We start from the raw sequence: 15,187 nt of genomic DNA, 5'->3' as shown, positions 1-15,187 counted from the left end.
AAGCCTGTGACCACACATAACAGTTTCTACAGTGAGTATGAACGTGGGACATGAACTAGCTAATCAAACTGTTTACCTGAGATTTTTTTTTTTTTTTTGAGATGGAGTCTCGCTCTGTCACTCAGGCTGGAGTGCAGTGGCGCGATCTCGGCTCACTGCAAGCTCCGCCTCCCAGGTTCACGCCATTCTCCTGCCTCAGCCTCCCGAGTAGCTGGGACTACAGGCGCCCGCCACCACGCCCGGCTAATTTTTGTATTGTTAGTAGAGACGGGGTTTCACCGTGTTAGCCAGGATGGTCTCCATCTCCTGACCTCGTGATCCACCCGCCTCAGCCTCCCAAAGTGCTGGGATTACAGGTGTGAGCCACCACGCCCGGCCTTACCTGAGATTTTTCTTACTTGGTTGAAACCAGCTCGTGAGCATCTGTGAGTTTAGGGCATCCCACACCTGCTCAGCGAGTTACTGGAATCCCAACAGAATGTGCAGCTACCCAGCAGAAGAATGTGTATTTTTAAAAATCCTATACAGCTGGATCCTTTGAAAGGTTTATTTTGTGAGACTTTAAACCATGAAATGTCTGAAAGCTGTTTCTCTAACTCATCACATTAAATTGGGGGCATGTCTTTACTTTCAGGCTTTTGAGGGGAGCTATGCTACGTTTTCCCCATTTGTATGAAAGCAGCCACGGAAAACTTCCCATCAGCTCAGCCCTCGGTTTAGTTTTCTTCAGAGGAGAGATTAGTTACAGCTTGAGTTCTCAGCCTGCCCCACTCGGAGGCCCCAGCAGGGCCTCTGGATCACAGGCCCATGAACTATGGAGTCTTCTAGAAAGGAATAATACAAGACACTAAGACTTGCTGTTCTAAATGAAAGAATCAGAATGGATAAATTAGACACATGCAGAGTGACCTCTGTATTAAAATAAGATATTAGCACGTTTTAGGTACTTTGGTATTTCTGTCATCTTAAAAGTGTTGATTGCTAGGTGCTGTCAGTTATACAGGAAGCCAAACCCAGGAGGGCCCAAAACAGCTACAGTGAACCGCGGGTGTATTTGGAAGTCAGAAGGAACTACTTTTGAAAATAAATCTAGAATTATTTTCTGTTTAAGACAGAGTCTCACCTGTCATCCAGGCTGGAATGAAGTGGTGCGATCATAGCTCACTGTAGCCCCAACCTCCTGGGTTCAAGTGATCCTCCCATCTCAGCCTCCCGAGTAGCTGGAATCACACGTGTGTGCCACCACACCTGGGTAATTTTTTGACATTTTGTAGAGATGGGGTCTCCTTGTGTTGCCTAGGCTGGTCTCAAACTCCTGGGCTCAAGCGATCCTCCTGCCTCAGCCTCCCAAGATGCTAGGATTACAGGTGTGAGCCACCACACCCAGCCAAGTCTAGAATTCTTAATCCGGCCATCTTCCTGGTCATCTCCTTATTCTGTCTCCTGTTTGTGGGAAGTGGCAGGTGGAAATTTAATACCAGGACAATAATTATGTAAAGATTTGAGCAGTTTGGTCAGATGACCCAGCTGTGTCCAAAACTTTTGCTGGCCCTGAGATGGCATCACTTGAGACGGTTAGTCCTAGCTCTGCCTCAGCCCAGTCTGTCACCCTTCGCTGGTTCTGGAATGCAGTTTGCATTTGGCCATCACTGCACTAACCCTGTCAGATACGCCCCAGTTTACTCTAGATGCATCTATGCCAGGAATAAATCTTGATTTTTATGGCGCTGTTCCCAAGACTGCTCCATAGCCAAGTGGGCCAACATGACTTCCAAAATCTAACTGCCTCGTAACTGTCCCCACCACTGTCACCATGGACTCAAGCATTCAGCAGGCCCTGGGCAGATGGCAGCAAGGCAGTGTCAAGGCTGGTCATGCCCTCACTCAGGTGCCCTGGAAAGACTAGCTTCCCTGGTACAGTTTGGGTTTGCTCTTCTCACTTGTTGCCTTGCACTTACACTTCTGGCGTTGGAGAATGCACGGGGATTAGGCCCAGAAGAAGCCAGGAAGAGGTCGGCCGTGCCAGGGGTGGGTCTAGCTGGACTCTAGCTGCCTCATGGCAGGCCGCCTGCACCGCAGGTGTGGGGACAGCAGAGCAGGAGACGGGAGGTCACGGTCGCACTGCTGCCGCCTGTCACACTAAGGCGTGCACATCTGAGTGCCGGATGGAGATGGCTGACGGAGATGGCTGCTTACTGCTTCTCCCCACAAGGCCCGCCCCCGCCAGTGTGGGGTGTGGCTGGGCTCCCCTGTGCTTCTGCGCGGTGTCTTCTTTAAGGTCAGGAGGGTGAGGTGGGTGGATGAGGGTAGGCTCACACAAGAAGGGTGACGTTGTGGCCGGGCAGCACGCAGGTGCTCAGCAGAGGGTTGAGGGATGAACGTGTTTGAATGGGGAGGAGGATGGCTGAGGCCTCATCCTTGCTTCCGTTCTGGGTTCTGTGGGGATAATTCAAGCACTTCAATTGCGTTGCACGAAAGAATGGAAATAATCCGGCCAGCCAGGGTTCACAAGCTTTCCAGTTTGGGGTGGCAGAGGCCCCGCCAGGGCCCCGGCAGCAGGGCAAGGTGGCTTCCTATGGGCTGAGCCAGCCTGGCCCCTCTGCCCTCAGCCCTGGCCCCCATCACAGGGCCCAGACGGACACAGGGAAACACGCAGCTGAAGCGGCCTGGGGACCCTGGCGCCTCCTGCCAAGAGCAGGCAGGTGCGAGGGCCAAGTGCAGGGGCGGGAAGTCCAAGGGTGGCCGGCACGATTTCCCTTTTCTCCAAATCTGCAGGAAATCATCACCCTCGGAATCTCCACCCTTGGACTTGGAAAGCCAATGTGGGAACCCTGCTGTGCGCCACAGACCCCGCCGCTCCTCCATGGAGGGGCCTGTGGAGCTGGGCTCTGGTCCCCTGCTCACCTCCAGCCTGGAGGCCCAGCTGCCCTGGGCCCTGGAGTGCTGGGCTTGACACTGCTTCAGAGCGTTTATGCCCGAGTCTAACAAAATCAGGACCTCAAGTGGCGGGCCTTGGGATGGTCCTCCTCTTGCTTTAGGGACTGTTTCTTGCCTCCGGAGGGCCCCCAGCCCCGCTGCCCCCACCACGAGGAGAGTGATAGTCAGGACAGGGCAGCTGGGGTCCTGGGCACCAGCATCTGCAGACCACATTTGCTTTCTCAAAAAGGCCTGCAGAAGAACTGTAAAGACTTTCCCTTCATATTTTATAGACGTAAAGGGAGTAACACGTTTCCCAAGTACACACTCAATCTGTTAACATGCCTGACCTTGAAGCCAGGCCGGGGGACAGGGCATGGCCCTCCCAGCCACCACTCCCCTACCCACAGGTCCCTCTCTTGTGACCTGCGCGCCACCCCTCCTACAGCCCCCATCTCCCCAGCCTTCTGTTCCCCAGCCCTCCCTGCTGCTGGGCTCTGCCCACGGCCCTGGCTTCCGACTCCCCTGGGACTCCCAGGCCCTCTGTGGAGGCAGAACGGCACCACTCCCTGCTCAGACACCTCCCCTACAGCAAGCGCAGCCCTCAAGGCTGCACCAGGGTCTCAAATGGGTTTAAAAGGAGCCCGGGGAGAGGCCTGCACCGCACCCTTCTCTGAACATTATGGCAAGCCTCACTCCCGGGCTGGAATCTGCCCTTCTTCTTGGGTTCCTTTGCCCCCATGTGGTGCAGAGCGGGCACCCGTGCCCACGGACTCGCTGCCCCACACTCCCAGCCCTTCCTCCTCCTCCGGCCTGCCCTCCCTCCGCACAGCCCGGGGTCCATCTCCTGCAACCCCGCTGTCGTGTCAGGTGGCCTGGGGCTGGGGCCAGGGCCACTGGAGAGCACGTGAAGGAAGGGTGTCACAGATTTGCCTCAACAGGGGAACAAGGAGGCTTAAACACTAGCCTGGGAAATTTAGCTTTTTCCAAAAATACAAGTTTGGGAAGATGACAAAAAAGAAGGAAGACCGAATTACTAAGTTACTTTCCCAGATAAACAAGAGGACTTACTAGGACTTTTCTTGGGCCCAGCAGCCCGGCCAGTGCCACGGTTTCTTTGCAATGTTCCCATCCCATCCCCACGGGGAAACAGATTTCTCTTTCTAGGACACAAGGTGCCCAACTTATTGTTGGCACTCAGCAAACAGCTCAAAGCACCCACTGGCAGGCCAGGGGCAGGGCTCCATACTCCCCAGAGACAGCTGGGCACTAGGAGCTAAAATGACAACGTGGTCACCTTAAAGCCTGTGCTCAGAAGACACCCTTCAGGCCTGCCCTGTGCCCCGCACCACCTCACCAGGCTGGTCACTGAGGAGCACACAGGGCTCCGAGAACACGCCTGTGTGTGTTCCTTCCTGAATGGTTCTTCAAATGAAAATTAAGCCAAACCAGGCCAGGCGCAGTGGCTCATGCCTGTAATCCCAGCACTTTGGGAGACCGAGGCGGGAGGATCACCTGAAGTTGGGAGTTTGAGACCAGCCTGACCAACATGGAGAAACCCCATCTCTACTAAAAATACAAAAAAAATCAGCCAGGCGTGGTGGTGCATGCCTGTAATCCCAGCTACTTGAGAGGCTTAGGCGGGAGAATCCCTTGAACCCAGGAGGTGGAGGTTGCAGTGAGCCAAGATTGCGCCATTGCACTCCAACCTGGGCAACGAGCGAAGTTCCGTCTCGAGAAAAAAAAAAAAAAAAAAAATTAAGCCACATCAAAGTCTTCCCAACAGAATCAATTCCCCTCATGTGCCCACAAAAGCCAAAATAAAGGAATGGCTGGTAAGGACACATGTTGGACTCGGAGAATATTAAAATGCAATACTGTAACGACAGCTTATTCTTTAATAAAAGGGGTGTCAGTAGCGTCACTAGTAAGAAGTGATGGCGCTCCATGACTGACCAGCAGCGCTGGGAGGGGACATGCAGAATCCACCTTCCAACCACGCCCAACACATCACAGAAATGCCTGCTCATTTGTTTTGATTCATATACAAAGTTACAAAATATTCCCTGCCCCAAATTCTTAACGAAAATGAAAGAAAACCCTAGAATGCAGTGGTTTTACAAATATATTAGCCCAGAACATCCTAGGCAGCTGCACAGGCCGCGGGTGCAGCAGGGCGCAGGGCAGCACCCAGAGCCCCGGCCAGCGCGAAACGCACGCAGGCGCATCCCCAGCCCTCCGTGGCGTCTCAGCAGCAGATCGCCCAGGCCTGGCCCGGTCGGGCTTGGTGTTGCCTCCGGAAGTCGAGACGACCGTGCTGCTCAGTATCTTCCGCCTTTCCCCACTATGGTGGGCAGGCGACACTGCTGCGGGGCAGGCTTAAGGTCCTTCCGCGGATCTGTCTGTCAAAGAAAAATTACAGACACAAAATTCAGTGGCGGCCTGGGCTGGGTCGGAGAGCAGCGCCGTCAGAGAAGCTGGTTCCGCGCTACCTTCTTGCTCGCAGGGATGCACTTCAAGGGTCTCAGCACCGGCACTCTTCCATTTGTTCCAGATCCAAGCACGGACTGCAGCGTGGGGCTGGAGTAAGACGACAGTTTGACCACTCCCGAAAGCTTTAGTTTGGGCAGTTCCATGACATAAGCTGGTCCTTGTCCCTTGGGATGGTCCTCCTCTTGCTTTAGGGACTGTTTCTTGAAACAGAACAGAGGCCAGTTGGACATAAAACGCTTTCTGCTTTATGAAAATTAGGAAAAACGAAAGAGGCTCTTTTGTACTGCTTTTGCCTAATACAATTTCTTGACCATGAGATGTGACTGGGACACATCCACCAGGTCCCAGACACCCCAAGGGAGTGGCTGCCCACTAGAGTCCCACGGGGGAGGCCAAACGTTCAGGGGGAACCTGAAGAATGCCGACTGCAAGCTGAGGAGTGCGGGTGGCGAAGGGCTCACGGACAGTGGTGCCCACGCCTGCCTCTTGCTCTAGCTCCAAGGTCTCACACCCTGATCTGCCTGCCGCCTGGTTTTGGGTGGCTTGTGAGCTAAGGATGGTTTTACATTTGGGGTTTTTTGTTTTGTTTTGTTTTGTTTTTTGAGACAGAGTGTTTGTTGCTCTGTAGCGCAGACTGGAGTGCAGTGGTGCAATCTTGGCTCACTGTAGCCTTAGCTTTCTAGGCTCAGGCGATCCCCCTGCCCCAGCCTCCCAAGTAGCTGGGACCAAAGGCACGCACCACACCCACCTAATTTTTAAAACAGATGGGGTGGTGGGGCAGTGGTCTTGCCAACGTTGCCCAGGCTGGTCTCAAACTCCTGGCCTCAAGTGATCCTACCTTGGCCTCCCTAAGCACTGGGTTTACAGGTGTGAGCCACTGCACCCACCCGGTTTTTATATTTTTTAATGATTGAAAAAAAATGTTTCATGGCATGTGAAAATTATGTGAAATTCAAATTTTAGTGTCCCCAGTTCTACTGGAACGCAGCCCCCATGTGGTTCACGTGTTGCTTCTGGCTGCTTTCACACTGCAGCAAAGCGGGGAGTGCAACGAACACCCCATGGCCACGGGGCCTAAAATATTTCCTATTGGGCCCTTAGAGAAAAGCATGCCGACCTCGGATGTGACTGAGGGTGGGGACTTGGGTGAATGCCATCCAGGAGTGACATCAAGGGTTTGAAGCAGACCCTCTGTCCAGGAGGGAGCGGAGGCAGAGCAGGGACAGTAGTGAGGAGGCCATCTGTGGTGACTTAGGCAAGGTGAGGAGGATGTAGGAGGCAAGAAGGCGAAGCCCCTGTGGGATGAAGGAAGGGTCCATGGGGGGCCTGGGCAGTTGATGGAGTTGCGTCCCCCGGAGGGAAGGCCATGGGAAGCCACAGGGAAAAAGCATGTTTGGGGAAAGATCAGGAGAAGGGGTTTCAGCAAGTTTGTCTTTTGGACATTCAACTGGAGCTGTCAAATCGGGGGCCAACGGGACACAGGAGCCTGGCTTTCTGGAGAGCAGCCTGACTGCAGCTCTGGGTTCCCCGCTCCCAAGCGGGCAGGGAGCACTCGGTAAAGGCTGGGAGGAGCAAGTGACGTACGGATGACCGAACAGATGAATGATGGAAGGGCACACTGTCACACTGTTGGGGTGCCAGCCCAGAACTGGGAGACTGGTGCAACCCTGTCACAGGTGACACAGGGCTGCACCGGGATAGGATGCTACACGGTAGGTGGGAAGGTCAAGGTACTGAGGAGCGAAGCTGGCATTTCTCAACCCAAAATGTGCACAACCTCCGCTGATGGGACAAAGTGCTCATCTGGGGCCAGGCAGAGACAGCGACTTGAGACCTGTCACTGGCTGGGTGGGTGACTCCGGCCTAGGACTTGGGGCCTGTCACCGGCTGGGTAGGTGACTTGGGCCAGCATTGCATCTTCTTGGCGCCTCCCTCCAGGGCCGTTCTGAGGGGTGATGTCTGCACAGTGCTTTGGCATAGAACCTGGCACCTGCATGTGGTCATCAGGACAGACACAAAAGTTCATGCAGCGTCCCCTCTCTGGGCCTGCTCACATGGGATATTCGTCATCAATTCTTAGCTACTGGGGCAGAAAGGGCTTGAGCAACTAGAACTGGGGTCCCTGATGTCCCAACACATGGAACCATCAACTCGCACGCTGTTCACGCCTTGACTGACAATGTGGTATGCCACAGCCTCCACAGGTGGCGTCCTCCTCAGAGAGACACAGGCCACCTGAGGGCTCCAGTCCCGGCTGAGCTAGGCAGTCTCCAGCTCCGATTTCGCTCAGTACCTGCTTTCTGCCCTCCTTGGAAACCTGGCAGCTGTGACTGAGTGGCTCCGGTGCCACAGGGTGTGCCGGAAAGCCAGCTTTTCTGTGGCTGCCCAGAGCCGGCTTCTCTGTTTTCCTATGGGGAAGGAGAAGAGAATGGAGCAGCTCCACTGAGAGCCCGCAGAGCACATGGCCTATTGGCTTCTTTGTCTCCAATTGTTTACTGTGTGAGTTGTCACTAGCTCTTCTTTTCCGCCTGAGCTGTAATCAGGAGCCTTTTTTTTTTTCTTTTCTGTCTCAGCCTGACAGTCTCTGGGCCAGGAACAGAGCTGGCTCCGCGAACCAGAAGCACTGCCTACCCAGGGACTCGCAGTTTGGGATCAAACTGTCACCTCCACAGTTACGCACACAGGAGTGTCCAGAGGTACGGAATTAGATGACCTCAGGGCAGACATGTCTTAGATTCACATTCAGCAGGTACTTCCAGTGCCAGGTGACATCCAAAGTGCTCTAACATCTCAGAATGCATCCTGTTCACACCATTTACAAGGGCCGCACACCAGGCTCTTCTAGAAGGCTTACTACCTGTAGCCTTGGCATCAACCGCAAAGTGGACAGCCAGCCCCTCTTTCTCCTGCCATGGAGCTGCTAACATCCTCATTTTGGGGAGGATACACCAGAACACAGCACGACGTGGGCCCCAAGAGGCCCTGACCACTCTTCAGGATAGACAGCGCGATTCCCAAGGACCCTCCAGAGGGCAGTCCCTTGCCCCACCATGTGCCCATGGGTCTCATTTGCCAGGTCCTGCATCTACCCCACCGAACCCACGAGAGTGCCTACCTCTGTTCTTGGAAGTAGGGGTGCTGCAAGGCCTGGTGGGCGGCGATTCTCTCATCGGGATCATAGGCCACCATTGCGTGCAGGAGGGAGAGGCATTGTGGGGACAAATTGGTTGTCAGTAGAGGTATTCCTGATCCCTTTTTAAAAGGAAAATCAAAATTCATAGCTCTCGACCTGTATTAAAAGCCCAATGATAATAAATGGTCATGCTGTCACTGAGTGCGCCGGCGGTCTGCTCTCACAACTAAGGGCCCTGTGTGGTGGGGAACGGTTTATGACTGCAGAGTCTACACCTGTCCCAGCCCACAGAACGTGCACCAAGAGGGACCCCTGATGTGAATGATGGGCTCTGTGTAGTAATGAGATGTCCATGGTTCATCGACCATAACAAACACACCACTCGAGGCGGGTGCTGACGACAGGGGAGGCTGTGTGCACATGGGGACGGGGCTCTATGGAAACCTAAAACTGCTCTTTAAAAAATCTATTTAAAAATAGTCTATTATAAAGGGGAGGATCTGTTACGCTATAAATGTAAGAAAACTACCTTTCCTATAAAAGATTAATATCACCTTCCCGCATGAGAAGAATGAAATAAAGTTTAACAAAAAAAGAAGAGTCCAAAATTGTTGCCACCTTCTCCCTCCCTGGGATGTGGGGGCTGCTGGGTGCTACTTGCCCCCTCAGCCCACAGGCCCTCCCTGGGAAGTCCCAACTCCCCAGCCTCAGCTTCATCAGAATGACCCTAAGAGTCCAGCAACACGTCTTCCAGGCGTCGGTCCTGCCAGCAGGGCTGTGGAGGGCTGCAGAAAGCCCTCACCACCTATGCGCTGTGCTTGGGGAACGTTTCCACCCAAAGGCTTCTAAGTCCTGTTTAAATTACTCCTGGAACACAGCCTGACTCCCCGGCCCTCAGAAAGCCTGTGACAAATCTTTCTGTGATGCTCAAGGAAGAGCTCACCTTTGAGACCCCTTAAAGTGATGGGCTCTGTCTGAGCAGCCACTCACTGGCCCTCAAGTAAACTTGAGACCCTGTTGTCGGCCGAAGGACCTCCTGAGAGGGGTGTGAGGTAGGCACAGGGAGGGGCTTGCCCTGCCGCAGGTCCTAGCAGGGGAGTGAGTCCACGTCCACTCTCAGAGCACAATACTTACTGTTTGAACTTGGTGAGGGTCTTCTGAGCAGGTGTGCCGATGACATCGTGGATTTTTGAGATTTGGTCCAGTTCATTTACTCCAGGGAAGAGGGGCTGCAGACTGGAAGGGCACAAGGGGCACTGCGGTCAGTGTTAGGGCGGAGCCAGCAGACTTCACTTATCAGACCTTGCTGCAATAAACAAACCCCAATTACAAACCATCTGGACCGCACAAGAGGAGATCGTGGGAAGCATAAACAAACTTTACCTACACCCTTCTGTAAGTTCCTACTGTTCATCTAGCTGCTACCATAAACATCACAAGGTGATATGTGGCAAAATTAACCAGCAAACAACTCCGGGATGTGACCATACCAAAGAACTCCCTCAAACTCCCCTCCCCAATATAAACCCCTCAATCTGTAAGCTTGGGGCTGCTTCCTCTGACTGTTAAGGGGCCGGTGGCAGGTTAATAAAAACTTGCTTGTCTGACTTTGGGTCAGTTTTTCCTCTCTTGGCTTACCTAACATTCTGGTGCCGAAACCCGGGAAGGGGGATAGACTCTGGCCAGGACTCACTCACTATCAACCAATCTCTCTCTCTTTTCTCTCTCTCTCTCTCCCTCCCTCCCTCCTCTATCACCCCTCTCCTGGCCAATCTCCCCTTCCCCGAACCTGCTGAAGACCCAGAGAATCTCCTAGACTCTCCCATTGCTGGTGACTTCATCCACCATCAAAGCCTCCGCCAGGGTGAGTAAAAAGAGACTGCTGCCATTCCCTGGAACTCCCGACCGTCCATCTCTCTGTTTCCGAAAGACCCGGCGCTGGGCCAAGGGCTTCCTCCAGCCTCCGGATCTCTGGTTCCTCCGTTTCGGGGACGCCTGACACGGTGGTTACCTCCTCTATTCCTGACAATTTCTGCAGGAAAGGGGACGTCACCAGCAGTCTCTTCTTCCTCTACCCTCCTCCCTTCCATTCACTATGGGAGCCTCTCAGTCTATTCCTCCTAAAACTAAACCCCTTGGGTGCCTCCTACACAATCTGTATACTCTTGGCCTCCGTTCAGAAATCTGCCCTAAAAGGCTTATCTTTTACTGTAACACCACGTGGCCTCAATACAAATTGGACCATGGCTCCCAATGGCCTGAAAATGGCACTTTCGATTCCAACATGCTCAGAGACTTAGACAACTTTTGCCACCGCAGTGGGAAGTGGTCTGAGATTGCTTATGTTCAGGCTTTCTTTACTCTCCGTAGTCGTCCCTCCCTCTGCCAGTCCTGCTGTACTTTTCAAATTCTCCTCGCCTGCTCCAAACCGGACTCACCTCCTGCTCCCCTCATCCCAGTAGCCCCAGCAGACGACTTCTCCTGCTTTGATCCCGCCGATTTCTCCCCTCCTCGACAACATCCTAATCCTCCCCCGAACAGCATGACCCCCCACCGTATGCCTCTGCTCCTGCTCTACCTCTCTCTCCCCTTCTCTCCAACCGCCCCGCCTCCGACTCTGAGTCCTCCCCATCTCCACCCCTTACTCGTTCTGGAGCCCAACACGCCCAGCAGCCTGCTCCCTTGCTTCTTCTCCGGGAAGTGGCATGGGCCGAAGGGATGGTCCGTGTCCACGTCCCCTTTTCCCTCTCCGATCTCTCCCAAATTGAGAAACGTCTCAGGTCCTTCTCCGATCCCGACACTTATATCAAAGAATTTAAATATCTCACCCAGTCTTATGAACTTACTTGGCATGATCTCTATATTATTTTGTCTTCTACCCTCCTTCCGGAAGAAAAGGAAAGAGTGTGGCTTGCAGCCCAGGCCCATGCGGATGACCTCCATCAGCAAGATCCTACTAGGCCAGTAGGGGCAGCTGCAGTTCCCCAAGAAGAGCGTACCTGGCCGTATCAACCCACAGAGCCCGGCCAGGCCTCCTGTAATCATATGATTACTTGCCTCATTGCAGGCCTTAACAAAACTGCCCATAAGGCTGTAAATTTCGAAAAACTCAAAGGAATCTCCCAAAAGGCCAACGAAAACCCTGCCCAATTCCTTTCTCGCCTTACAGAGACTCTCCAAAAATATACCCGCGTCGATCCCGCCTCCCGGGAAGGAACTATTGTTCTTAACACCCATTTTATTTTGCAATCTGCCCCCGACATCTGGCGCAAACTAAAAAAGGCTGAAGATGCCCCTCAGACCCCACAACGAGACCTCCTTAACTTGGCTTTCAAAGTCTTTAATAACAGGGAGGAGCAAAATAAATTAGATAAAGCCCAAAGAGATCATGCTAAATACCAGCTTCTAGCAGCGGCTATCTATCAACCCAGCCATATTACCCAAGGGCACAAAAGACCCGATAGCAGTAACCCTCCGGGCCTTGTTTTAAGTGTGGCAAAGAAGGCCACCGGGCGTGGGCGTGTCCTAACCCTCGAGTGCCAGAGTCCTTGTCCAGTCTGCCAGCAGACAGGCCACTGGAAGTCCGACTGTCCTCTCAGCAAACGGACAGACAAGCCTGCTCCTCAGAGCCACCACCCCTTTAACAAGACAAAAAGTGAAGAATCGCTTGCATTCTCGCAGCTCCTCGGCCTAGCCACTGAAGACTGACCGGGCCCAGGGCCTCCGGCCCCATCTGCCATCACTGCATTGGAGCCCAGGGTAACTCTGCGAGTAGCAGGTAAGCCGATCTGTTTTTTAATCGATAGTGGGGCCACCTACTCGGCTTTGCCTGAATTTTCAGGACCCACTCATTCCTCTCAGGTCTCAAGTCGTGGGGGCTGATGGACTCATCTTGTGTCCACGCGCCACCAGACCCCTTACTTGCTCTCTGTTTGATACTGTTTTCTCACACTCTTTCCTTATCATGCCTCGTTGCTCTACCCCCATCCTAGGCCAAATTCAAAGCCAAATTCAAATTTGAATTCAAATTCAAATTCAAATTTTGGCCAAGCTTCTATCACCTTTTTCTCCCTCCCTCAACCGGAGTCCCTCCTACTCCTCTCTGCAAGTCCAGCCCCTGACCCCTCTCCCCAGTAGCCACTTCCCACCTCTCTTGTAAACCCAATAGGGTGGGACACCACCACCCCTTCCCTAGCTGCTCACCATGACCCCATCAAAATCCAGTTAAAAGACCTCTCTAAATTTCCCAACATCCCCAAAAACCCCATCTCCCTAACCCACCAAAAAGGCTTACAGCACATCATAAAAAAGCTCTGTTCACGCCGTCTTCTTAGGCCAACACGTTCTTCATATAACACCCCCATCCTCCCGGTTAAAAAATCAAACGGCTCATACTGACTCCCCCAAGGCCTCCAAGCCATCAATCAGGCCGTCCTTCCTATTCATCCCATAGTCCCTAACTCCTATACACTTCTCTGTCTCATTCCCTCCAACACCACCCGCTACACTGCTATTGACCTAAAAGATGCCTTTTTTACTATTTCCCTGCACCCTGATTCCCAAAACCTCTTTGCTTTCACCTGGACCAACCTTGACACCCTCCAGTCACAACAACTCACCTGGACTGTCCTCCCTCAAGGCTTCAGATACAGCCCTCATTTCTTTGGACAAGCTTTAGCTCGAGATCTCACCTCCTTAAACCTTTCCCCTAGGCGTCTCCTTCAATACGTGGACAATCTTCTCCTTTGCAGCCCCTCTCTAGAAGACTCTCAAACCCACACAGTCACTCTCTTAAACTTTCTCTCCACCAAAGGGTATAGAGTCTCCCCCTCCAGAGCTCAACTTTCCACCTCCATAGTAACTTACCTAGGAGTTCAACTTTCCCCTGGGACCCGGGCTATGACCCCTGCCCCAGCAGCACTGATAGATAATCTGCCCCCACCCTCCTCCAAAAGTGAAGTCCTTTCCTTCCTAGAACTAGCAGGCTTTTTTAGAATATGGATTCCCAACTTTGCCCTCCTAGCTCACCCACTCTACGAAGCAGCGAAAGGCCCTCTCCATGAGCCTCTAAATCCCTCGCATAACATACTCCCCAACTTCTGCAAACTTCAAATCGCTCTTGTCACTGCACCAGCTCTGTCCTTACCTGGTATCTCCCAACCTCTCACACTCTATACTGCCAGAAGACGAGGAATAGCCCTCGGTGTCTTAGGGCAGCAGAAAGGAGACCCTCCTTCCTTTGCTCCTGTAGCCTACCTCTCTAAACAGTTAGACAACACAGTCAGAGGATGGCCAACCTGTCTTAGAATGCTAGCAGCAGCAGCCACTTTAGCTCTAAGCAGGAAACTAACATTCAGTCAAAATACCACCATCTACAGTCCTCATAAGCTACAGGATCTCCTCTCCTCCCGAGCATTAGGCTCCCTCCTTCCCGGATTCAATTACTCCATGCCCTCTTGATCAAAAATCCCGAATTCAGTCTTGCCAAAAATGCTCCCTTCAACCCAGCATCCTTACTCCCTGTATGTTCTTCCCCTCCTACTCATTCTTGCGCTGACATCCTAGATCACCTGCAGCCACACTTTCCTAACATTTCCTCTGAGCCTCTCACCAGCCCCGATGACCAGCTATTTATAGATGGCTCCTCTTCCGGGCCCACTGGCTCCCCCAAAATTGCTGGTTATGCAGTTGTTTCCCTTGACCGAGTAATTGAAGCCAAGCCCCTACCTCCAGGAACCTCCTCTCAAAAAGCAGAACTCACAGCTCTCACCAGAGCCCTAACCCTTTCCAAAGGCAAACGAGTCAACATTTACACAGACTCCAAAGATGCAGATCACATTCTTCATTCCCGCGCCACCATCTGGCAAGAGAGGGGATTCCTTACTGCCAAAGTGACCCCTATCACTAACCGCCCCCTTATTTACCAACTCCTTCAGGCTGCACATCTCCCAACTGAGGCAGGAGTTATACACTGTCGGGGACATCAAACAGGAACAGATAAAATCTCAAGAAGCAACAGAAAGACCGATGGGGCAGCAAAAGATGCCTCCCTTTCTTCCGCTCCTGCCTCCCTCCTCCTCATTACCCCTGCAGTCCAACCTCAATACTCCCCCACTGAAAAAGCCTCATTACTACAACAAGGAGGCTTCCTCCAGGGGGACTGGATAGGTAAGGACCAGAAGCTAGACTTTCCCCACGGCCAAACCGACAAAATCCTGACATCTCTCCACCAATCCTTCCATATTGGTGCATGTCCCCTATATCTCCTCCTCCGCCCATATTTCTTCTCCCCTCACCTATTTACCTCACTAAAATGTGTAACTTCAAACTGTCATATATGCTCTGTCACCTCTCAAGGAGGCCTCCATTCCCCATCTATTCCTACACAGCAGCTAAGAGGAACACTCCCAGGGGAAGACTGGCAAATAGACTTCACCCACATGCCTCCCGTCAAAAACACAAGACTCCTTCTCACTCTTAGAGACATCTTCTCTGGGTGGGTAGAGGCATTTCCTACCTCTTCAGAAAAAGCTGCAGTAGTCTCCCAGATCCCTATAAGAGAAATCATCCCTAGCTTTGGTCTGCCTCGCTCCAATCAATCAGACAATGGCCCTGGCTTCATTTCCCAAATCACCCAACAGCTCT

At 52.8% G+C, this 15,187-nt stretch overlaps 1 protein-coding gene across 6 annotated transcripts in view; it reads right to left on the bottom strand.

Moving 5' to 3' along the window:
* MOK (MOK protein kinase) overlaps positions 1-15,187 on the bottom strand; it is a 74,157-nt gene that overhangs the window by 953 nt on the left and 58,017 nt on the right. For 4 of the 6 annotated variants that reach the window (XM_055288140.1, XM_055288142.1, XM_055288144.1 and 1 more), the window contains 5 exons: positions 9,677-9,778; positions 8,525-8,698; positions 7,703-7,817; positions 5,409-5,609; positions 5,029-5,318 (listed from right to left, as the gene is read on the bottom strand). In XM_055288140.1, coding sequence (XP_055144115.1) covers positions 5,238-5,318; positions 5,409-5,609; positions 7,703-7,817; positions 8,525-8,698; positions 9,677-9,778 — 673 coding nt within the window. In that variant the 3' untranslated portion in view covers positions 5,029-5,237. The other 2 variants (XR_008659322.2, XM_055288141.2) reach the window with 2 other exon arrangements.

The sequence above is a fragment of the Symphalangus syndactylus genome, chromosome 8, assembly GCF_028878055.3.
Source record: "Symphalangus syndactylus isolate Jambi chromosome 8, NHGRI_mSymSyn1-v2.1_pri, whole genome shotgun sequence".
In the NCBI taxonomy this organism is placed as follows: Eukaryota; Metazoa; Chordata; class Mammalia; order Primates; family Hylobatidae; genus Symphalangus; species Symphalangus syndactylus.
Note: the sequence above shows the minus strand (reverse complement) of the source record. Positions and strands in the feature narration are given on the sequence as shown.